The sequence below is a fragment of the Leishmania braziliensis genome, chromosome 30 (assembly GCF_000002845.2).
Source record: "Leishmania braziliensis MHOM/BR/75/M2904 complete genome, chromosome 30".
NCBI classification, from domain to species: Eukaryota; Euglenozoa; class Kinetoplastea; order Trypanosomatida; family Trypanosomatidae; genus Leishmania; species Leishmania braziliensis.
This window is the reverse complement of record NC_009322.2, coordinates 357,095-380,078: the sequence shown is the minus strand read 5'-3', so window position 1 is coordinate 380,078 and position 22,984 is coordinate 357,095. Positions and strand designations below refer to the sequence as shown.

Genomic DNA, 22,984 nt, shown 5'->3' with positions numbered 1-22,984 from the left:
GAGGAGGGGGGGGTGGCAGCTCCACAAGAGCTGCCAAACGACGCGTGGACGCCCTTCTTATCCTAGAAGGGCCAGCCGGCATAAGTAAAGGAGGACTGTCACTCTCATAAGGGAGGTGAGGATGCTTCTCCCGCGCTGCTCAGTTGGGCACCAGCAGCTCTGCACGCTCCTCATTGATGAAGCGACGCAGCTCATCAAAGCAGCGCAGCTTCGACACCTCCTCTGGTGCATCCACGCCCATGACCAGCCAGCAAAACAGCTCACTGTCCAGCTGCTTCAGGAGGATGTCGTACTCGTTCAGCATGGCGGCGTCGAGGGTTTCCAGCTTACACCGGGCAAAGTGGCCAAAGATGAGGTCCATCTCCACCATACCGCGGTACCGCGACTGGTAAATGAGCCGACGGCGCTTGCTCTCTACACTCTCATTGGGGTTGACAGAACGGGAGTCGTGGAACGTCTGCCCGTTCGACACCGTCACAGTCCGAGCGCCCTCTGCAACCTGCGGCTCTACATCAGATGGGTCAGCCGTACCGGGAGACTTCCGTTGGTGCGAGGACTGCTCCGGCGTGCCGTCACCAGCGCGCCACTTCTTCAGTAGCTCGGCCTCCTTCGGCGTGACGGTTTTCATGACAGCAAAGTCCTCTGAAAACACCTTCTCGCGAAGCGTCTTTTCAATCCTAGAAGTGAACAGGCCAGCGCCAGCTGCGCTGAGCTGGTCACTTGTCAAGCTGCTGCACCAGCGCAGAGAGAGAGAGTCGGCGAGAGGCACAACAGCAGCAGAAGCAGCAGCGCCGTTCGATAGAGCGAGCCTGCGCAGCATTTTGGCCGCAGGGTGGACGAGGCGAAAGGCGGGAGAAAATGGGGGTGAACGGGCCACGAAGGACTGGCGCGGAGGTGATGGTACGGGGAAGAGGCATCCACGTGGAAACGACACGAAGAGGGAATGGAGAAGCTGGAGAGGGAGAAGAGAAGGTGAGAAGGAAGCGGAAATAATAGAAAAAGTGGAGCAGCACCACTCACAAACGTGGCGGCGGAGCACTCTGCCAAAGTGTGAAGCGCATTAGAGAAAGGGAAAACAGTCCACAGCTTACTACAATGCAGTAAAGGTCGTGCTGTGTGTAGACCGTCTTGCGCGACGAGGAGCATCTGTTTGCCTGCCTAAAGCGTGTATTGTTGTGGCTGTGGGTGTATGCTGTGAACACAGAGGGAGTGCACAAGAAGAAAGAGCAGAGAAAGAGCAGGCGCGACTCTACGCGTTGTAGCAGCCTCCGCTGCTCGCGTTGTGGGTAGAGAGCCGTCAGCGCCCATGGTGCCTTGTTACCAATACAACCCTTGCCTTCACGGCGCTTGTGGGCATCAAGGAAGGGGCAAGGGGGGTGAGAGGAGGGAGGGGGGGAGGGGCGAGGAGGATGACAATAAAGCCTGTCATCGTGGCGCAAGGCGAGGGAGAGCGAGCGAGCGAGAAGAGAGGGATGGGGTAGGGCGGCCATGAGAAAACACGAGAAACACTGTACAGGTGCAACATTGTGCAAGGCTAGGCATGGGGCAGCAGTAGGGGAACGAGACGGCCAAAAACTACACACTCACCTACAAGCGAACACGACGCAGCACAAAACTATTCGATCAGCCACCCTCCTACAAGCTGCCTTATCTCACCACAGCCCACAACGCGCGGATCGGATCATGCGGCCCATGTTGCTCTTCTTGCGTCGTCTACCCTTGTGCTCGGTGACGACGAAAGATGGCCGCTCAACGGGGTCGGCCTCCACCGGTGGCACCCAAGATGCCTTGTGCAGAAGCGCCTGCAACTTGCGCAGACAGCCCTCTTTGTTCTGCAAAGCGCTACGGTGTTCATGACAACTCACGAGAATGGTTGTCCCGTCAGCAGTGAGAGCGCCACCGGCCTCATTGCGCCGCAGTGCGGCGAGAAGCTCCTCATCAAAAAACTCAGACAGGAGCTCCATGTCCGCGCGCAGCTCCACTTTGTTGCTGCTGCTATCTACGCCCTGGCCGCCCGGGCCGCTGCCGCGCATCGTGCGAATCTCGTAGACGCAGGGGTCGATGCTGATGCGCTTTGGGTTCTCCAGCCGATAGTACCCTGACTCCTTGAAAGAGCTAATGTGCGACGCACGCGCCCTCTCAGTCAGCGACGATAAGGAAGCCGTGAGGTGGTGTGGGGTGCAGCAGGAGAGCATCGGTGACAGTCCCCGGGGTACCTGACGGGCGTGAGCCAAGCCCGTACCCAGCAGCAGCCGCACTGGCATCCGAAGGAGCACTGCTGTAACAGAGGGCAAAACGATAAAGAGATGCCTCAGTACGAGAGCCACAGATTAATCGCCTTTCCTACGCTTATTCAAACGCCGCCTCCCGTCGGTCCTGCGCTGACGCAACGACTTTGGTAGGTGCAGCACAATGTCCTCCGCCGTATTCACGAGCTGCGCGAGAGTGAAAAGGAGCGCGCGTGTTAGCGAGGGGCACAACAAGCACCAGCAAGAGAGCGAGGGCAAAATAGTTAGCGAGAAGAAAGGGAGCGGTGCAGTACAGGGATGCTGTATACAGAAAGAGAAACCAACGCCGGGCCGCGGACTGGTGACTACTGTCAAGGTGGCGAGGAAAAACAAACGCAATGAGAGAGTGCGCATTGCAAGAGAGAAGAAAAACTCAATGCAAAAAGGTCTCAAGGCAAGAGAAGAAGGCCAGACTCCACAGGTAACGTCGGGATGGACCACCTTCGCCTTTTCCAGGCATGGTTGCCGCCGTCGCCACACGCACACGAGGCTCAGGCAAGGCAGACCCTGGGCTGCGCACTAAAGGGTGCGGTCCTCTTCTCTTTCATCACCCATCAAAAATGTGTGCATTTTCTTCTTCTTTTTCGCTTACATATATGAAGAAATGAGGCCTGGTATCCTCGGCCATTTGCTCCACAGCTGAGCTGCTCGAGCCGCCACCGCACTACTAGCTGGTAGCCGCCCCGCTCTCTACATGTGTCTCTTTGGAATCTTTTTTTTCGTCCCCCCCCCTCCTCCCGTGTGTCGGTCGCACTTCGAATGCCGCCTTGGATCCCGAAAAGACGGCAGCGCAGGTGCGGAGCGCGACAAATACGGTTGTGTGCAGCGCAACACAGCCACCGCCGCACGCGTAGAGGGCCAGAGAGGCAAGTGTGTCGCCTTGCCTCTCTGGCCCTCTACGCTTAGCCCAACCACGTGGCACCTAACAACATGGCCGGCAAAACGTATGGAGAAGAAGGTGGAGTAACAGCAGCGAATGGCAATCAGCTGACTCAGCCGCATACGCCAAAGACAACTCTGCGCCGATGAACAGTGCCAAACGCAGTGCACTAGGCGGTATGCTTGTCACTTTTTGCATCAGGGAGTCTGTGAAACCCAATCGACTTGTCCACAGTAGACCCAGAGGTGTACGACCGGCTTGTGTATCGCTCCCGGAGCTTGCGCAGGTACTCCAGCGACACGAATGTCGCAATGCTGTGCGGCGCGGAGCGGGAGAACAGCGCCATGGAGCCCTTGTACAGCCCACGCACGCCCTCAACGCGGTAGATCTTCCAGGTCGCTACAGCGAGGTTTGAGGAGTAGACTACGGGTTCACCAACGCGGTGATTAAAGGAGCGCGTCATGACAACGTCCAGTGGGTTCATGAAGCACATGACACATGAGGCCGAAAAAATGGCGGCGCAGATATGCACACGAATGTCAGAGGGGGACCATCCCATCCTCTGGCAGATCGTAGGCTTTGCCACGTCGTACGCGGTTAATTGTGCTGCAGAGCCGACCAGCGTGCGCTGGGCCGCAATGTGCGAGCCCTTCCAAAGCGCTCGAAGACCACCGGCCTTGAAGATCTTGCGGAACGCATCACGCACGCCAGTGTAGTCATACTGCTCCCCAGTCGTCGCCTTCGACAGCGCATCGCAACGCGTCGTCACAACCGTGCTGCGCTGCGATTGCAGGCGCGTCTTCACTAGCTGGAACGGTGAGGAGAAATAGCTGCCCATGAGGCCGCACAAGGCACCCGCGAGCACCGAGACGTAGATGGCATCCGACCCGCACGCATAGCTCACCTCGGCACGCACAGCAGGATACAATCCGATTCGGATACCGTTCTGCATCACCTGCCACATCACGGACGAGGCGAGGCCCTTCTGCAGTGCACGCAAGCCCTCTTCGCGAGCCACACGCACCATTCCCTGCGCCAGGTTGTTGTACAGAACCTTGTACTCACCACGCCTGCACAGCTCACCCTGCAGCTGCATGCGCGTTCGCATCACGTCGAAGGGATTGGAGATGACCGTGGCACACATGGAGGCGACGGACCCATCGACGTACATGTCCACGGTAGACATCGGAGGAAACGCGCTTCACTAGGATAAAGTGAAGGTGATGAGAAGAGGATAAAGAATACCAAATAGAGGATGACGGCCGAACCTGTGTTGCTGAGCACCACAGCGGTGGCCAGACACTGACGAGATTGAGAGGAGGTGAGGGAAAAGGCGGAGCAGTTAAAGTGGTCCTTTCTCCCCGCATCGCTCAAGCGAGCAATATAAAGCGACGACGAGACTTTTGCTCAGCCCAGGCTCACACACACACACACACATACACACCAGTCGCCTACACATCGACAGTCTCTCCGCACTGCTCGGCCCGCTCTTGTCGCACAGGCATCATTCGCAGCGAAGTAAACTCCTTGCGCATGCGTGTGTAGCAACACAGCGAAAGAGAGACAAACAAGCGGGCATTCGAACAAAAGACGTGACTCTGCGGGAGATGACGAGACCCTCTTGGGTGTCACCCATCAGGTGGGACAATATGATAAGGTCGAGGTATGTCGGTATAGGTGTCGAGGGCACATGCCAAGCGCACGGTGAGCAGCAGAAAGAATCCGGGAAAAACAGCAAGAACAGGTGGGATTCGCTTCCACCGACGTGCCCACTCTCTGCCATGCACAGCACATGCGGTCAAACGCCACTCCACCCACCCTCCGCCCCGCAGCCGCGCCCACTATCTCGGTCTCCACCTGGGGCATCCCCCTCGGGATGTCGGAGGCACCCCGTACCAGTAGGCAGTGAGGCCCGGATGAGATACGTTCGAGTCACGCGGAAGCGCTGCCCATCATGTGAATGGTGCAGCCGTGCTCCGGCTGCAGGTCGCTCCGACGCCACGCCCTCCAGAACCTGACACCCGACAGCAGCAGCAGCAGCAGCAGCAGTAAATCGCCCCGACCACCACCCCCCACGCCGCAGGCACTTAACCCGGCCCCCACCAGAGGTGGTCCGGCATTGGCAGGGAGAGAGGGGATCGGCTCCTTGGCCTCCCCACACACCGAGTGAAGGCATCGGACCCTGGGGATGCGACGCGCTGGGGTGTGTCCCCCGTCAAGAGGGTTCATCACTTTTGCAAAACGAAAAAGGGGAATGAATACACGGCGAGGAGGCGCGCTTGTGGGAAAGACGTGTCAAGTCGATGAAGTGGCGAAACGGTGGGCACATCAAGGCTGCAACGAGGGTCGAGATGGTGACATGTCGGTGAGCTTTCAGTGACACGGACACGGTACAGGGCGCACACAGAAAAGAAGAGCGCTGATCGAACGCACGCAGAGAGAAAGAGAGAGAGAGAGAGGGACGCACACACACGCTCACGCAAGGCAGGGCACGCGTAGCAAGGTGGCGACAGGGACAAGTGCATAAAAAGGAGAGACATCGAAGAGCATGTGACAAGAGGTCGGACAGAAGAGAAGACGAGCCAGAGGTAAAATCAGCGGCGTTGCATCTCTGTATGCTCTCTCTTGGGGTTGAGGGAGGGGAGCAGAAGGTGGAATAGAGTGTTTGAACCCTTGTGCTTCTGTGGATGTGTGTATGTGTGGGTGTTAGTACCGGAAAGGAAGTACACCCGAGCGACCACCACAGCATAGGGGTAGTCCAGGACTCGCTGCTGTTGAGGCGCATCACACGTACGCGCACGGAAGTCCACACAAAGAGAGACGCGCAACACAAAACATGAAAGGTAACCGAGCTCCTCTAGGCACGCACGCACACGCACACACACACACACAAATCACCATAAATGCCTATATGCTACAAGGGCGGTTGAGCAGCCCAGAGGATGGGGGCACGCTAATGAAGAGCATAACAGGTAAGGGAAGAAAACGAACGCAAACAACGGAATGAGTGGCGTCTTCAGTGACACGCAGAAGCGGTGTCCCCTCGCCTCACACACACACACACACACGTACACGTGTACGCTTAGTCAGTGAAAGAGAACGGAGGCGAGTGTAAAAGAAAAGCTACGGTGCCTCCTCGCCACGCACACACGGCGCGACGAGAAAGCGACTTCGTGAGCGAGCGCGCACGCGACACGAAGCAGAAGAGACCGTAAGCCAGGCCTACGTAGATCAGCAGGAAAAAAGGTGAAAGGGAGAGGGGACTGCCTCTTCACATCGGCACGCACACACATGTGCGCACAAGCCTGCACGATGCACCTCGACGGCACGTATCTGCGCGACCATTCTTCTTGCACGTATGCATCTTAAGCGTGTGTAGGGCGGGAGTAGCGAGGGGAGAGTGAAGCAGTGCCACCCTGGACACTCTTGCATGCCATCGCGCAATATCGTTCTGCTCAGCCTTATGTTTCGGCTACAGCACCGACAACGCTGACTCGATTTTACGCAAGGCGACGCGTAAAGGTGCGCTTGCCGTTCGGACAGTCCCACACCCAATGGCGCATGCTCACCAGAGCCACCTCCAGCTCGGGCATCACCTTCTGACGCAGCTCCTCCGGCACTTTCTTCCCGAAGGAGTCGACGGCCTCGACGCAGGCGCAGAGATAGCGCTCGCGCTCCAGTGCATTCCACACGCAGCGCTGTACGTAGTAGCGTGCCTTCACGATGCTTGTATAGCATCTCTCCGTGCGACCAGCCCAGAAGAGAACGCTCTTGAGGTAATTCAGCTTGCGCAACATGTACTCCTTTTCTGCCACCTTGTGCATGCAGTTGCCGAAGATGTAGCGGTAGAGCGGGTAGTCGTTCGTATACACGATCTTGTAGAGCATCTCCAGCGAACCTACACGGTCGTGCCAGTACGGGTCGAAGTCTTCGCACCAGGAGACGTGCAACAGGCGGTCTGTGTCGTTCTCCAAGCTGCTCAGTAGGTAGCGCTCGACCGCGTTCAGCCTCAGCCCCGCTGGAACATCCGCCTGCGGCACGTGCCAAAACTCGAAGCTGCGGTAATCGGACTGCGAAGTGATGCGCTTCAGCCAGCTCTCGTTGCGCGCCCAGTCCTCGCAAGGCACAGACCCCCACGTCGTATAGATAAAGCGGGCCGGTACGGCCGTCAACGTCGCGGAATTAGCGACCGCGGTGGCTACCGAAAGGCTTGACACAGCCGCGGCACTTGACAGGCACACAAAACGGCGCATTGCACTGTTTTGCGCGCGACTTTAGAAAGGGGTAAGTAGCGAGACGAGCAAAATGAAAAATAACAAGAGACGCAGACGGTGGTGGGATTTTTCTCTTTCACATGTTGATCCACAGTGATTGCACGACATTGATGATGTTACGTGTGAGTGTGTATGCCGATGTGTGGGTGGGTGGGCGTGCGGGGGACCCGGATCATGTGCGAGCGCAGCAACGAGGCAAAGAGTGAGAAGTTAGCAGAAGAAGACAAATACACTTCGACATTAGGTGGAGGCGTTCACTGTGTCAGCCTTCCACCCTCCAGCTCACGGCCCCTCACTCCCTCGCATGCACTACTGCATATATGTGGGTGGGTGAAAGGAGGGGTCGGCTGAAGTGTCTTCTCTCTCTCTACGATCCCTCCCTCTTGATCTCTGCCCCTCTCCGTCACCTCCACGCATCGGCATCAACCCTCTTGCCGATTCAGCTGTTTTTTCTTTTCCTTTGTTGTGGTGTGCTCTGCTTAATGTGAGTTTCACATGGGCACTTAGTGTGCACCATAGTGCGTATACCCTGCGCTCCTCTCCATCCATCAGCGAGCACAACCCCTTCACCCCTGCCCAGCTGTACTGGACTGTGTGTGTGTGTGTGTTGGCGAGGCAGCCGACCAACAGCCGACAGTGATGAGCAGGGAGTCGTCGAGGGGAACAGGAGAGGGTCTTCCATCAATGTGAGGATACGGCCATAACCGCCTCCAACTTTCTCTGTTTGTAAAGCACGACATTGCTCAACCGCACCCACGTCGTCTATCAACGATAAGAAAGGCCTTCGGTATGTCGAGCCTGTTCCAGGACAGCGAGCAGCTCCTGCCTCACCTTCCACCGGCACATGAGCAGACGCATAGGGAAGCAAAAGCCGCGAGCCAAGCAGCTCCGGTTTCCCCCCTTGGAGCTACTCGACTCCAGAACCACACCTCCACACGCATACGCTGGCGCGCTGTCTCCTTTTCACCCTTTGTTCTTAGTACGGGCGGTGATACGAGTAGAGCTGGCCCATGTTGTGCGGCATCCCTTGGATATACTTGGTTGCCTTGGCCAAACTCGTGGCGCGACTCTGCGGGGTGCCGTCGGCGTACGTGTGCGTGTGAAACTGCTTGGGAATCTCGTACCAAGCTGTACCATGCGACTCCGGGGCGCTGCTGTCTACGGTGGCCTCTTGAGAACTTAGCACCTTCCCTAGTCGCGGCTCCGGCGGGGTCTGCACGCCTGGAGGAGCCGGCATGCCAACGAACGGACGGAACGGCATGTACGCTTCAGGCGGAGCGGCTGGGCCTTCGGGCAGCGGACTGGATGCAACACGTATGTGGCGAAGAATGCCGTGCCCGTACTGCCGCTGCGCTCGCTGCGCAAACAGCTCGGCGGCCGTCTCCATTACGTGGCGCAGGCGTGCGTCGCGGTCGAGAAGGCCATTTTCCTCCGTAGGTGGGGGTGGCGACGACGATCTCGTTACGTCATTGGACGCTGCATCCCTGGGATCGCCGTCCGCCTTACACCGTGGCGCCGCTGCCGCGCTTCTGGCCTTCTCCTGACGGCGACGACGCTGTACGTCAAAGAGAATTTCGTCCAGCGTCTTTCCATCGAACGCGTCGGCAAAGACACGATTGGCATCACCGCGTACAAACGGCTTGCGATACCGACGATGCTGCTGCTGATAGGCTGTTGAGGACGTCGACGAGGTCGTCGATGCTGTGCTCTTCCGTCTTCGCGCAGATGCAGAGAACGACTGTGCGCCACCGGCGGGAGAGCCGGCCCTCGTACCCGTCTGTGCGTTAGCGACAGACGGCGCGCCGGTGGCTGCTGTCGCAGATGGTTGTTGATCGCAGTGTGTCTGGATCCCCAGCTCGGCATCGTGCGCCCGACGCCTTACCGGGTCGGAGAGCACCTCGTATGCCTCCGAGACACGGCGGAAGAGCATCTCCGCATGTGCCTTGTGTGCCTCCTCCGCCACATCGGGGTGGTACTTCAGCGCCAGTTGATGGTAGGCGGCCTTCACCTCCTGCGGCGTTGCGTCCGTGCCGACGCCGAGGTTTCGGTAGTAGCTCAGCTTCGATGTGCTCGCAGCTGCAGACGACCGCGCACCATGCGCCGAGGTAGACGCGTAGCGACGACTAACTTGAAGCGCCGCGCTACCATCAGAGATCGACGAGAGGTAGACAGACCTCAAAGTGGTCTTGTATGTCGGCATAGCTGTCGCTACCTGCCGTGCTACAAAGCAACGATCAACGGGCACGACGCGCACGCAGTGCATTCTGAATCGAAAGGAAGAAGGAGCAAATAGAAAAAAGGGGGGCGGTGTGCGCACAGTGCGGCGAGGTGGCAAAGGGGGGAACGCGAGGTGATGTCCAGAGTAGGTCTAACTTCCGTATGGATGCACCCCACCTCCCCTCAGCAAGAACGCTCGGCACACACACACACACACAGCGGGAACGCCTTAGCAGCGTTGCACACTGCAAGGAATCAGAAAAGACAAGCAAAGGACGAGAAGGTGTGGCACATCGAGATGGGAGTACAATGAGAGAAAGTGCCTACATGGTTGTAAACCGTAACAGTGTCTCTAAGAGGTGCGCTACGCCCCGCTCTCCAGGCTCCTCAGGCAAAGAAACCCACTGCGGCACACGTCCTATGCTTCCCCCCTCTCTTCCACACACAGAGGCACGTCCTTCGCAGCAGAGGGAGAAGGAAAAAGAAGCCGGTGCATGACAAAGTGGGTTGAGGCGCTGACGTGGGCGTCGGTAGGGTGCACACGTGCGTCCGTGCGTGCGTGTGTGTGGGTGGGTGTATGTACGTGCGCTCCTAGCAGCGGCTCTCTTTATCCCTCTTTGGTTTTATACTTGGTGAGTTGCATGTTCGCGAGTGTGCAAGGCAGATACGCATGGGGTCCTCCACACGTACAGTCTGTGGAACGAACCGAACGACGCCCGGAGCGCACTGCAGACTGAGAGACCGTATGAGGCGGCGGTCACCGTTTCGCTCCTCTTCTTACGGGGACACCGCCTCTGCGATTGGGACTGCCTTGCAAGCGCTGTGCGGTTGTCTGTGTGCACAGGACTGAAGGTAGTCCTCCCATTGCCGCGTCGGCATCCACCCCTCTAGCGACTTGGCGACGTCAAGTAAGGACGACTCGGCTAGCAGTCTGAACCCCGCGGACTCCAACTCAAGCGAGAGATGTCGCGGCATGAGCGTCGCAGCAGGCCTCGATGATGTGGCGTTCTGCGTCCTTGCGCTGCATTCCTTCCTGTTGATTGTGGAGTAGTCTACCACAAGCAAGACGGGCAGCGGGCGGCGGTGATGAGGCAGGGCGTCGTGGTTGTGCGCGCGTGGATCTTGCGCACAGTAGTGCCAACGAAGAAGCTCCGGCAGAGAAGACTGAGCCAGCCGCCACACCCCGACTTCGCTGTTGAGGTCAATGTCCTTCCTGAGAACCTTCCGCGTCGTTACGGCAGCAGCTGCGGCTACTGCATTCGCCCCTGAGCAACCCTTGCTCAGGGGCCGGTGCGTCGATGTGCCCGCAGGCACGCTAGGACGCATGCACAGGCGCAGTAAGGGCTGCTCGGTAGCACTACACTCGCGCACCAGCATTGTCATGCCCTTCCCTTTAAAAGGCTCTGGGACATCAGCAACCACCGACCCAGACGAGATCATCGATGTGCAGGGAAGGCGATCAGCAGTACGAGTACCTGTGCTACACGCCCTGTGTAGCATCTGGGAAGGCGCAGCAGTGTCCTTCGTGAGACTGGCCAGAACCGAGGACGTAAAGGGCGTCGAAGACGCAGTCACAGCAAAGCTTCCCGGCGGGTTCGACGAGTACATCGGTGGAGGCGCGCGTAGTGCTATCCCCATGAACGCGGCAGGCCGGCGATGCTGTGCTGTCGCTTCAGACTCTGGCTTCAGCCGACTTCCCAACAAGCAGTGAGTGCGATACAACCGAGCCACGCTGGCCTCCAGGTCTGGCCCTACCTCCGCTTCCTTCCTGTTGCGGGCCGCTGGCGCTGACGCAACATCACTCGGTGTGCAGCAACAGCTGACGGAAGTCTCCAACGTTGCCAGATGCACTTCAACGGCACCAACCGCTTGCCTGGCGTTGGCTGCCATGGCGCTGAGTGCCACTTTAATCTCGCGCACCACGCCCAACCACTCCTCTGGAGCATGCAGATCTCCACCCTCGCGCTGCACCGAACGGCGCGCCACCTTGGGCAGAAGCACCACAAGCCTCAGCACCACAGTGGCGTTCATCATGACGCTCTTGAGGTCCGGGTGTTCGTCGAGGTGCTCCCGGTACGGATTGGTGATGTTTGGGTGCCCGTACACCTCCAAGTCAAACTCTGCCTTCGACATGCGGGACAGCTGGTGTTGTCGGGGAATACGCAGCCCAAAGAGGCCGCTGCCCAGCTTCACACCCAGACCTCCCTGCATGTGATTGGAGGCGTGCCGACGGCCATCACGGATGCTGCTGGTGATGGACGAAAGACGTTTGTAGCGGCCTCGCCGGCCATGTGTGTGGCGTGTGTGGACGGCACCGGCCCTCTTGCTACGGCTGCGCAGAAAGTCACGGGAGCTCCAGCGGCCCAAGTCAGCATACGTGAGGCGTATCATTGGCTCTACGCCACCGCCTTCGCTCCCTCGCCCTCTCCGTCGGCTTTGGAGTGGGCAAGACGGACGTCGAAAGGGCGCTGGTCAGGCGCGCAAACGTCGACAAGCCTAAAAGAGAAGAGGCCGAACTCCTCCTCCCACCGTTTCTTGTTTGAGCTAAGAGAAGAGAGGAGAGAAGCAGCGGCACACCCTGTGAAGGGGGTGACAAACAGCGCGCACACCCCTAGGGCTTTGGTGGTGGCCACAACAGTGGTGTGATCCCTCCAACTGCAGGACGACGATCGGAGAGAAGGTCGCGACGGCACCCGAAATAAAGACAGAAAACGAGGGATTGGCGCAAAGGGGCATGTGGAGTACAGCGCACGCCACTAAGAACAAGACCATTCAGCAGCCAGGGCGCCCACAGAGATACGCCTCGGCATGACTTCATTTTTCGATTGGTCCAACATGTCCACTCTCTGCCATGCACAGCACATGCGGTCAAACGCCACTCCACCCACCCTCCGCCCCGCAGCCGCGCCCACTATCTCGGTCTCCACCTGGGGCATCCCCCTCGGGATGTCGGAGGCACCCCGTACCAGTAGGCAGTGAGGCCCGGATGAGATACGTTCGAGTCACGCGGAAGCGCTGCCCATCATGTGAATGGTGCAGCCGTGCTCCGGCTGCAGGTCGCTCCGACGCCACGCCCTCCAGAACCTGACACCCGACAGCAGCAGCAGCAGCAGCAGTAAATCGCCCCGACCCCCCTCCCACGCCGCAGGCACTTAACCCGGCCCCCACCAGAGGTGGTCCGGCATTGGCAGGGAGAGAGGGGATCGGCTCCTTGGCCTCGCCACACACCGAGTGAAGGCATCGGACCCTGGGGATGCGACGCACTGGGGTGTGTCACTCCCCTCCATTATTAGAGACGCTTAGATATGAGCGCATGCGTAAGGCGTATATATATATATATATATGTGTGTGTGTGTAAAGAGGCGCACATCTTGATAGCGTGGGACGGGGGCACGAAATGCGCAGCGTTGTCGACTCTCATCGCCTTGTGGTCTCCATCCCCCCTTTTCTTCTCGGTCCCATAAACGCCCGCACAAAATAAGCGCGCGATTGGTGGACGCAAGTCGAGTTGCGAGAGGATGTCGCGCATCAACGTCAGCGATGTTGAGCACCACAGAAGAAAATGAGAGAGGGGGAGAGATGGTACGGGAGGAGGCACATCAGGGGTAAGAGAGAGGGAGACAGAGAAGCACAAAGAGGGAGGAGGAAAACAGCACTGAACAACAAGAGATGACCTCCAAGCACCACAAAACAACGACGGGTATAGTGGGGAGTCGAACAACAGCGAAGAAGGGGGAGAGGCGGAGAGAAGGAAAGCGCACAATACGCACGGCAGCCGAAGCATATGCACGAGTGCCACAGACAAGACACAAAAGACGAACAATGAAAGAACACGAGAGGGAGGGGAAAAGTGGACAGGGAGTGAAGGCTAGAAGGGGGCGACATCGTGCGCCATCGACTTCGCCCCCTTCTATCCTGCCTCAACTGTCGAATACAAGATGCATCTTGGTGCGGTGTCCTGCCTCTCTTCTTCCCCTTTGGTGCAGAAGTGTGCACATCTGTCCAGCTGGCAGTCTACGCCTTGGCAGCCTTGGCGTCCGACAGCCATTTCTGAATAGCAACCCGTCGCCCCTCCACAGCAGCCGCCACGTCGGGGCGCTTGTTGAAAGCCGCCACCTCGCCCTCCGTCAGAGCCTCGTTCGTGAAGGGGTGCTTGCTCTCGGAGAGGAGGAGGTGGTGCAGTGTCTCCTGGTTGACATACACCAGGTCATTCAGGTCCTTCACGTCCGCAGGCAGCGCAACCGGCTGGAGAAGCGGGGTGGAAAGCAACGCATCCAAGGCGTAGTCGGGCGCGTCATCCCAGACAGCCTCCTCGCTGTCCACCTCCTTGGATGCAGACTCCACCGCAGACTTCATTTCGGAGACCTTCCAGATGAGGTCCTCCGATATGAGCTGGCGGTCCACGATGGTGCGCATGACACTGCTAATATCAGAGAGCGGGATGCTGCAGTGACACAGGCATCGGAGGAAGCTCTTAGAGCGGCGGAAGTGTGTGAAGCAGTCGACGAGACGCATCAGCACCTCGCGGGGGCGGAAGTTGTAGAGGTCCGCATTCTGGATCTTCAGGTTCCGGCTGTTTGGGCCGGCGAACGCCATCAGACTGCGGGCAAGCATCTCGCTGATCTGCCCAGCCACCATGTTCTGCGAGACGCCCTTCGGAAACTGCAAAGAGAGCTCAATGAACATGTCCATCGAAGCGGTGAAAAGCATCAGGTGCGAACGGAGGCTCATGCCACGCTCGTGGTACGTCTGTGACCTGTCCGTGTTCTCCACTTCGTCCTCCTCACCGTCGTCCTCGCTGGAGACGGCCTCCTCGCTTCGATTCGCGTTGTTTCGCTGGTGGCGCACCTGCGGTTGTTGCTGCCCGTGCAACCCGTCAGCGGTGTTCTGCGAGCTACTCGACGTGACAGCGTTCTCCGACAAATCAGCGCCGGCCTTCACCATCTCGTTCATCCTGGTGAGGGTGTCAATAACTTGATCGACCGCCTCATTCACCTCCGCCACCGCCATGTGCGAGAAGCGCTCCAGCATTGTGTTGTTCGCCTGAGACTCCATCTCCTCTCGCACCGGATCGCACAGCAGATTTGATTTGAGGAACGTTTTAATGGCGTACGAGAGCTCGTAGCGCACCTCAACCCTCTCGTAGGACGACTTCTCGACAGCGATGTAGCACTCCATACAGGCGCGCACAATGTGGGTGCTGAACCACGGATGCTGCTCGAGCACCTTGCGCGTCGTGTAATTCTCCTGCAGCCGCAACAGGTAGGCTGGAAAGAGGGCGTGCGTGTGGGGCTTAGGGAAGTACTTGGTGTTGCCCATCAGTACCAACATGAGGGAGATCATGCCGTCGGAGTAAAGGCCGTCCAACGGGGCCATACTTGTGGCACGAATCACGCAGTTGACGAGACACTGTGGGAGGTAGCCCCACTCCGCTGGCGGTTCAGCTGGCAAGACGCCCTGGTCATCCACTTGCATCACCGTCAAAAGCCAGTGGGCGAGGTGATTGAGGAACTCGAGTCGGCTCGCGCTAAGCTCATTTGAGCCGAGCAAGCCCTCGACCAGGAGCTTCTCCGCGGTAAAGAAGTCGCGCTGCTGCTGTGACGCCTGCGGGTGGGTCGCCTGGCGCTCGTCACGGTCGTGCTCGTCAATGAGAACGGCCGCGCACAGTGTGACAGCACGGGCCGCAAGGAAGAAGAGATGGATGAAGGGCTTGTAGGCGCCGCGGTTCGACGGCACCAGGGGCAACGGATTGTCATTATCGTAGTGCGCTACCCGCTCAACGTCACTGCCAAAGGAGACGACGACGCCGTGTGGGCCGTACAAGCGATCCAGTAGGTAATGAGCTGGTATCTGGCGGTAGTCGTAGCTGCAGCCGCTGCTCATATCTTCCTTGTTCGTGCGCGCCTGGAAGATAGGCAGCGCGAGCTCAATGAGAACCGACTGAAGCTGGATCATGAAATAGCGAGAGCTGATTGGGCTGTCGTGGTGCATCGTCTTCAGGTAATCCTCGTTCAGCTGTAGGGCTTGGCCAAGGTACCGCAGCGTTGCGTTGCGAGTCATATTTACGCGCAACAGGCTCTGCAGCAGTTGTACGTTCATCTTTGCAAGCGCCTTCACCTCCTGCTGCATAGTGTAGACTGTCTGCTGGTGCTCGTCCTTCTTCTGATAGGGAAAAAGCTCGAGTACCTCGAGCCAGTTTCCATTAGGCGCGCGTGCCGCTGCCATAGGTTTTGGTCCCAGGCCAAAGAGAACGCCCAAGAGCGTCGTGCGCTCGAGCTGTGTGCCGGTGGTGATGAACACGTTGGTAAAGAAGGGGCTCGCCACCAGCGCTGTCTGCATCTGGGGACAGGCAAGCAGCGACAAGAGCACGCGGTGCAGCTGCCTCACAACGCTCATGTCACCCCAGGAAAGATGGACGGCGAGTTGCATGACGTGGGACAGGACCTGGTTGATGAGATGCTCCTCGTCGTGCCGCTCAGCACCAGCGCGAGAGGCAATGTTGGCGAAGAGCGCCTCAATAGCAATGGCGGAGAAGGCGTCAGAGGCGAGGTAGGGCAGCAGGAGCAGACCGTAGGGAGTCTTTTCCTTGAGCAGCGCGTACGCGGCGTCACAGCTATCTTTCTCGAGGATTGGGTTCTTCGTTCCCTTGGCCTCCACAATACGCAGCATCTGCTCCGCAAAGGCGTCCTGTGTCTCCTGCGAAGGTCTATGCGCTGCCGCCGTCTGGCCGGCAGACGAGGGCGCCGCAGTCTCCGGGATTTGGGCGACGGCAAGATCGATATTACGCTGCACCGTACCGAGATCACCGCCTGTCACTGTTGTAACACGCTCATTAGCGTAGAAGACGATGAAAGTGGGAATGGAGGTGACGCCGTAGCGGCTGGCGCAGTCGCGATTGCGGTCGACGTTGCATTTGGCGAAAATGACTTTGCTGGGGTCGTAGTATTGCGCCATCTGCTCAAACTGCGGCTTGATCTGCTGACACGGTCCACACCAGTCGGCGTAAAAGTCGACTACCGTCACCACATCGCTGCGCTGCACGTACGATAGCAACTGGCCAAGACTGGTGATTTCCAGCATCTCTGAAGTGCTGAAAGGAAGGAAGGGAATATGTATGGTGGTGAGGTAGTCAAGAGTGGCGTGTTACAGCCGCTTCACAAAAAGCTGGGAGGGGGAGAGGGTACCAGCGGTTCAACTGTAGAGCAGTCTCACGGACCAAGCTGGCCTCTCTCCCTACGCCACCGCGCTTGAAAGTAAGATGAAAGGGAAAATAGGATGTGGATGAAAGGGAGCCCTCCGTGTGTCGATGGGCGGCCGTGTATTAGTGCGTGTGTGTGTGTGTGTGTGTGTGTGTGGGCACGCCTGGAGGGGAAGGACTGCGCGCGCGCTCAGAAGATCAATGGCGGAGAAGAGGTGAAGCACAATTACGCAACTGGCGTGCACCTTTTTGCTGAGAAAATGGCAAGAATTCCACCCCATGCACTGTTTATCAGCCTCACATGATGGCCTCTTTCTTATTTTTCTGGGGAGAGGGACTGCGGAAGCTGAGCGGGAAGGCTATACTGCTGAGGAAACTGGAAGAAACTGCGCGCATTGGTAACCGTAGGACTGATGATAATACATGTGATCAGTTTTGCTTTCCTCTGTTCCTTCATTCTCCGGCCGGCATGCCGCTAACGTCACTGTGCGAATTCCCTTGCGTGGGCATCTCTCTCGCGAGGGGTGAGTGATGGAGCCAGAGAGAGAAGCAGCAACGTCGCCATACGATGTAGAGGGAGGGGGGTATCGAAACAGAGCACTCCCGCTCTCCCCCCCCCCTAGATACAGCCACATGACCCCACACACACACACGCGCAGAGGTAGGTTAGTATCTGCTAGTACATCGTACGGAGGTGTGGGTGCTCACGTCCATCCAAGAGTCACCTCGGCTGCATGTGATGTTGTGCGTGTGCTTGTGAGAGCACCATTGGAAAGGGGAAGTGGAGAAGAGGCTACAGTCGCTCAGCATCACACACACACACACACACATACCTGGAGGCGCAGCTCCGTACGCCTTTGCGAAGAGCACGTGGTGGGGACGTGGCTCTGCTGCCCTGACCCTCCGATTTGTCCACGCTGCCAAGAGGTAGAGCAGGCGGTCTACCTTGTTGAAGATGCAGGGGGGAGCAACGAGGTAAGGCGTGAGGAAATAGACACGACCGCAGTCCACGCTCTCCTTACACCCCTCAGCTCTCTCAGGCAAAGCCCAAAAGGCACTGCACCCACACATGCGCCTCCACTCCAGGGAGGGTCGCGCTACTTCTGGAAGTCTTTATCTGCGGGGCGGCCAGTGTAGTGCATGCCCACATCATCAATCACGTCGGCCACCTCGTCCTCGTCCACTGCCGAGGCGGCGTTGAATGTGGTATCCACCGCAGGGGTCGGCAGCGCACCAGGTGCGCTGCCACTCACTGAGCCTGCTGCGGCGTTTGATGTTGCCGCTGCCGCGGGGGCAGTCCTGGTGCCCTCTTCAGTGAAGAGCTGCTCGAATGGGTTCACATCCGCCGTCGTGCGATACACATACTCCGCGTACACAGGGTTGTTAAAAGGGAGGAGGTGGTAATACGGGGCGAGCGATGCAGACGGATCAACGCACGCGGCGGCGAGCGACTTCAACGCGGCAGGCAAGGCCGTATCCGTGGCATCACCTGAAGTCTCTGGCGCATCAGAGCTCGTGTCACCAGGCCTAGCGCTCGCCACCTTCGAGCTTCCCGAGTCGAATCGGCGCATGCGGAAGGTGCGCTGCTGCTCCTCGACCGGCTCCCACTGAAATCCATCGAACAGTGCGTGGCTGCGCAGCGCCGCAGCATCGAAGCAGTGCGTGATGGGGTGCACGCCAAGTCGTTTCTGCGGGTCCGTCGAGAGCAGCTGCTGGATGAAATCCTTCACAGAATCGAAGCGGCGGCAGCTGCAGCTCTGCTCGGCTCCCGCATCGGCGTCGACGCCAAAGTTCACCCGGGGAAACAGGTTCCCTCTCTCCATGTATCCGCTGTCGACTATCTTCTGGAGGACTTCAAACTGTGTCATGCCAGAAAAGAGGTGCTTGCCGTAGACCAGCTCGTACACAAGTGCACCGAGGGCCCACAGGTCGCTGCTGAAGCTCCACTTGCACTCCCCTACCATCTCCGGTGAGACATAATGCGCCGTGCCACAAAAGCTCGCCGTTTTCCTTCGCATCCTTTGGATTTCAGACACGGTGAGCCGGCGCCGTGGCGCAGACGCCGAAGCACCACCACTCTCGGCTGCTGCATTGCCATGACCGCCATCGTTTTCCTCGACCCCATCACTTGCAGCTGCATCCGCCGGTGGAGGACATGCTACGCCGCTGTTCGTCTCTGGGTTATGTATGGACCCCTCGAGGTCTGCCGTGTCGAAGTCCAGCAAGCAAGCGCGGTACTTCTCATCAAACGCAACGTTCTCCGGCTTCAAGTCGCGCAGCACGACACCCCTGTCGGCGGTGTGCGCAAGGGCGAGCACCAGCTGAGCCGCGATAAGTTGGATGTCGTTAAAATCAAGGCAGCGGAGCGCCGTGCTGCTTGGCGGAATTGAGGTGGTCCGTTTGAAGGAACCTGTCGGCGCTGACGCTTCCGCCTCCGAGGCACCAGCCAACACGGCTCCACTGGCGCCACCGGCTACTGCAGCGGGACTGGGCACGCTAGAAGCTGATAGAGTTCCTGCCTTCCTTTCGTTGTACTGCCGCACACGCTCCTGTGCCGCGTATCGGATGTGCTGTAGCAGGTCGCCATGGGGCAGCCACTCTAGAACAAAGTAAAGCTCGTCCTCGCACTGGGCGGTGCCGTAGAGACGCACCACGTATGGGAACGGCGCGAGGCGCTGCAGAGCTGCCTTTTCGTTCATGACACTCTGCACCTTACCCTGCTGCAGCACCTGAATTTTGGAGACGATCTTCACCACGACCGGCAGCGACGGGGCAGCGGTGCAACGCAGACGGCACTGCAGAACTTGGCTAATGGCGCCGGAGCCGAGAGGGTTGCCTGCGCCGAGCTGGAGCTGTTCAGGCCGGAACTGCACGCACGAAGCAGCAGCGGATGGGGAGAAGACTAGCGAGTCCATCACCACCTCTGTAAAGTTGCCGATTGAATGATGGTCTTTATCTCGCCGCCTGTGTATGAGAGTGTTCACATAGAGATGCTGTGCAAGTGGAGGGGGGTGTAAGGAGGACGAGAAGAAGAGATCCGGAAGCGCAGAGAGAGAGAGAGAGAGACGGTCGATGAAGGCAGAGGACAGCGAAGGGCAGAGCGATGCCGCAACAACAGCAACATGGAGCGAGAAAAAGGGAGGGGGGGCAGCGACAATTCAGCGACAGCAGTCCCACGGCACGAATGAGACGCTGCGCGCGTCGCCGTCATCCACCACGTCGCTCCTTTGCCCTTCCTCTTGGCTTGTTGGGTGAGGAGTGGACTCCGGCTTCCCTGCAAAGGATAAGACGAGCAGGGCGGAGATGGAGACGTCAACGTGGCACGAACAGGAAGCGCTGTCAAGCAGACCACGGACCGTTTCCTTTTCGTTTCTCGGAGACTCGCACCACAAGACGACGCCTCAAGCCATCACTCTCGAAGGGACAGCGGTGACATTGTGGTGGTGTGTCGAAGAATATGGCCACACCTCCTCACAGCGCGTGCAGCACCGTTATTAGGTGCTTCTCGTCGTAGCCACGCTCCGAGGTCACAGGGGCAGCAGCAACGACCAGGTCTCCGCCAGCGTTCTCCGGTGCCACGCCACTACCACCCCACGCCGCGTATGTCGACGCCAAAAAGCAGGTGAGAGCATCCTTGTTTTCGCGCAGTAGCGCCTGGGTAGAGATGCTGGAGCTGCTACGCAGGTCGACACCGCCACTTTTACCATAGCTAGGCTGCTGAGCAGAGAACATGATGTAGTCGGCGAGGACCCGTCGCACCAGCGCCACATGAGCAACAGCTATTCCGTTGCAGACGGCAGCGGCCAGGCGCAGCACTCGCCACAGCAGTGCAGGGCACTGATGAAAGAGTGACTGGACGGCCGGCGGTAGATCGGTGGAGGCGCACAGTACGTGGAGGAGTCGCAGTGCGTTGTTGCGTGCCATAGGGTGGGAAAACGGCTGCAAGACGGGCTGCGGCCTCGGTGACCCACTAACGCTTGTGCTGTCATTGTCGTCTCCAGGAAGTGCCAAGGCAGCCGCAAGGAGACGCTGCACTGGGCAAGCCGGCGCAAACAAAAGCGGGCGATGCGTCGCAGAGCGAGCGGTAGTGGCTGAAGAGGGTAACAGCAGCACCGTCAGCGTTTTCCACGACTCGGCTGACACGATCGGCGATGCGTGAGTGAGGACGGGCAGGAAGATGTGGAGCTGCCTTCGAGCGCCCGTCGCGCTCCACATTGCAGTCGAGGACAAAGGTGGGTCAAGCCCTTGTGTGGACTCCGCAGATGCCACAGGCGGCGGCGTCACTACGGTAGCTAAGCCGCCTCGCTTGCAGCGTCGCGGCTTTGTAGTGCGTGTATCGCCGCTAAACAGCCGCATGACTCTCTTGTGAAGTGGGGGGCACCGGAGCAGCGCGCGGAGCAGCACACCTGTCGCAACGGTGTCTGACTCCACGGTCGTGTCAGTCGTGAGATGCGGCGATCGTCTCAGCGGAGAAAGCTGAGCGGCAGATGTGTGCAGGTCCACCAGCGCGCACAGCACTTGTTTCACGTCGTACGTGTCACTACGCGCACCTGCACTGCTGTGTTGAGAATCAGGTGAAGCAGAGGACTCAATCGACACCAGCCCCACAGCTGTAGTGGAGGGCGTGAGTGAAGTGGGGGCCAGCGTTGTCGCCACCCTCCAGCATGCATCGGAAAAGTCGCTAAATACAAGGTGGCAGCGTTGCGCTGCAAACTCGGAGGCGTCGTGGCAACGGCCGTACAGGAGCGCGTCTGACACGACTACCCCACCATCGCGGTGGCATAGCAGGGCGAAGATGTCGGCAATGCGTAGCCGCAGCTGCTGCGGCCCCATGGCATCCTCCTGCCCCTGTGATGGAAGATTGCCGCTGCTGCCGCCCTCGCTGGACAACGGGTGTAAATTGTCAGAGCTGTCAGCAGATAACTCACTCGTCGGCTCGCCGCCCACACCTCGGCAGTTGATGCGACTGCTGTTGGTACTCTGTCGTGGGGCCTTGGCAACCTGTCCGCTGCGCCGTGACGGCAGCTGAGGACGGCCAGCCCACCAGAGGAGCACACGCAAGATCAGTGGACTGAGCTCGACCGCTGGCACAGACTGTGACACGCACGAAACCGAAGATGGCGAGTTCGGCGCAGAGCTTGCTGTGAGTGAGGCGGCTGGAAGCGCCGCTGGCGTCATCCCTGTAGGCGGCTTCGAAAGGGCCGTATCATAATCGTCAACAAAGCCGCTCAGCGCCATGTTCGCCCACTCATCCAAATCCGCAGCGAAGACGACCTTCTCGGCCATTGTGTGCCTAAGAAACACAGCGGACGTCTCCTCCGAGATGTCTGGTGCGCCGTGCGTGTAGCGTGTCGTAGGGCCTGTCCATGGTGCAGTTAGCGACGGAGGCGTCAGCGATGAACCTTCTAAACCTGCACTGTAGATGGCGGCGGCGACCTCACCAGCGGGCGGGTCACGTGCTCTGTTCACAAGACTGAACCACACCAAGCCCACAACCCCGTAGAGTGCCTCAGGCAGACGGGCAGCCTGAAGAAGGCGGCTCTCCACAACTTGATGGGGAACGTGTGTAGGCATGGGGAAAAGAGGGGTGGGGGGTTGCAGCAGAGAGTTCTTAACGAGGTGCAACAGCAAAGAGGAGAATACGAGGAAACAGTACGTCACACAATCTCGACACAGTGACAGCGTAGAGTCGCTTCAGCCGCCGTTGGCGGTAAGTGGTGGGAGGTGGCGTTCAGTGTACTGCCTGAGCACCCTCTGTGAAAGAGAGAGAAGCGCGCGCACGCTGGTGTTCGCCAGAGCACCGACGGCACCCAGATCGACGGCGGTGTGTGTGTGTGTGTGGGGGGGGGGGGGGGGGGGGGGGGGTATGGGCAGCGTGAAGAAGGCGTGAACACACAGAGACGAGGAGAGGGGTGAGGAGAAAAGTCAAAGGTGGAGAGGTAAGAAGACGGTGCACAACGCAACCCCCATGGAGTCATGCATGCGGAGGTCAACAGAAGGCCATTGCGAGCAAGAACGCTGCCAGCGAGGCGTATACATCACTGCAACGACCCGCCCTCAATACTGCGTGCGCGTGCGCAAGTGAAAGCGCAAAGCGGGAAAGAGGAGGGGAACCTCGTGATTTCTT

At 58.9% G+C, this 22,984-nt stretch overlaps 9 protein-coding genes across 9 annotated transcripts; all 9 read right to left on the bottom strand.

The window, feature by feature from the left end:
* Positions 1 to 139: 139 nt before the first annotated feature.
* LBRM_30_1190 (conserved hypothetical protein) lies at positions 140 to 820 on the bottom strand (the record flags this gene model as incomplete). Its single annotated transcript, XM_001566702.1, has 1 exon — positions 140 to 820. One exon carries the CDS (start codon positions 818 to 820, stop codon positions 140 to 142), a length of 681 nt encoding a protein of 226 aa, XP_001566752.1.
* Positions 821 to 1,652: 832 nt separating this feature from the next.
* Positions 1,653 to 2,264, bottom strand: LBRM_30_1180 (conserved hypothetical protein; the record flags this gene model as incomplete). The annotated part of the gene is made up of 1 exon (XM_001566701.2): positions 1,653 to 2,264. One exon carries the CDS (start codon positions 2,262 to 2,264, stop codon positions 1,653 to 1,655), a length of 612 nt encoding a protein of 203 aa, XP_001566751.2.
* Positions 2,265 to 3,337: 1,073 nt separating this feature from the next.
* Positions 3,338 to 4,354, bottom strand: LBRM_30_1170 (mitochondrial carrier protein-like protein; the record flags this gene model as incomplete). Its single annotated transcript, XM_001566700.1, has 1 exon — positions 3,338 to 4,354. One exon carries the CDS (start codon positions 4,352 to 4,354, stop codon positions 3,338 to 3,340), a length of 1,017 nt encoding a protein of 338 aa, XP_001566750.1.
* Positions 4,355 to 6,668: 2,314 nt separating this feature from the next.
* LBRM_30_1160 (conserved hypothetical protein) lies at positions 6,669 to 7,421 on the bottom strand (the record flags this gene model as incomplete). Its single annotated transcript, XM_001566699.1, has 1 exon — positions 6,669 to 7,421. One exon carries the CDS (start codon positions 7,419 to 7,421, stop codon positions 6,669 to 6,671), a length of 753 nt encoding a protein of 250 aa, XP_001566749.1.
* A 997-nt stretch (positions 7,422 to 8,418) lies between these two features.
* On the bottom strand, positions 8,419 to 9,372 carry LBRM_30_1150 (DNAj-like protein; the record flags this gene model as incomplete). Its single annotated transcript, XM_001566698.1, has 1 exon — positions 8,419 to 9,372. One exon carries the CDS (start codon positions 9,370 to 9,372, stop codon positions 8,419 to 8,421), a length of 954 nt encoding a protein of 317 aa, XP_001566748.1.
* Positions 9,373 to 10,436: 1,064 nt separating this feature from the next.
* LBRM_30_1140 (conserved hypothetical protein) lies at positions 10,437 to 12,050 on the bottom strand (the record flags this gene model as incomplete). Its single annotated transcript, XM_001566697.1, has 1 exon — positions 10,437 to 12,050. One exon carries the CDS (start codon positions 12,048 to 12,050, stop codon positions 10,437 to 10,439), a length of 1,614 nt encoding a protein of 537 aa, XP_001566747.1.
* Positions 12,051 to 13,673: 1,623 nt separating this feature from the next.
* Positions 13,674 to 16,739, bottom strand: LBRM_30_1130 (putative ubiquitin conjugation factor E4 B; the record flags this gene model as incomplete). Its single annotated transcript, XM_001566696.1, has 1 exon — positions 13,674 to 16,739. One exon carries the CDS (start codon positions 16,737 to 16,739, stop codon positions 13,674 to 13,676), a length of 3,066 nt encoding a protein of 1,021 aa, XP_001566746.1.
* A 1,215-nt stretch (positions 16,740 to 17,954) lies between these two features.
* Positions 17,955 to 19,772, bottom strand: LBRM_30_1120 (putative protein kinase; the record flags this gene model as incomplete). Its single annotated transcript, XM_001566695.1, has 1 exon — positions 17,955 to 19,772. One exon carries the CDS (start codon positions 19,770 to 19,772, stop codon positions 17,955 to 17,957), a length of 1,818 nt encoding a protein of 605 aa, XP_001566745.1.
* Positions 19,773 to 20,328: 556 nt separating this feature from the next.
* Positions 20,329 to 22,035, bottom strand: LBRM_30_1110 (conserved hypothetical protein; the record flags this gene model as incomplete). The annotated part of the gene is made up of 1 exon (XM_001566694.1): positions 20,329 to 22,035. The coding sequence occupies one exon, from the start codon at positions 22,033 to 22,035 to the stop codon at positions 20,329 to 20,331; it is 1,707 nt and encodes a 568-aa protein (XP_001566744.1).
* Positions 22,036 to 22,984: the final 949 nt, after the last annotated feature.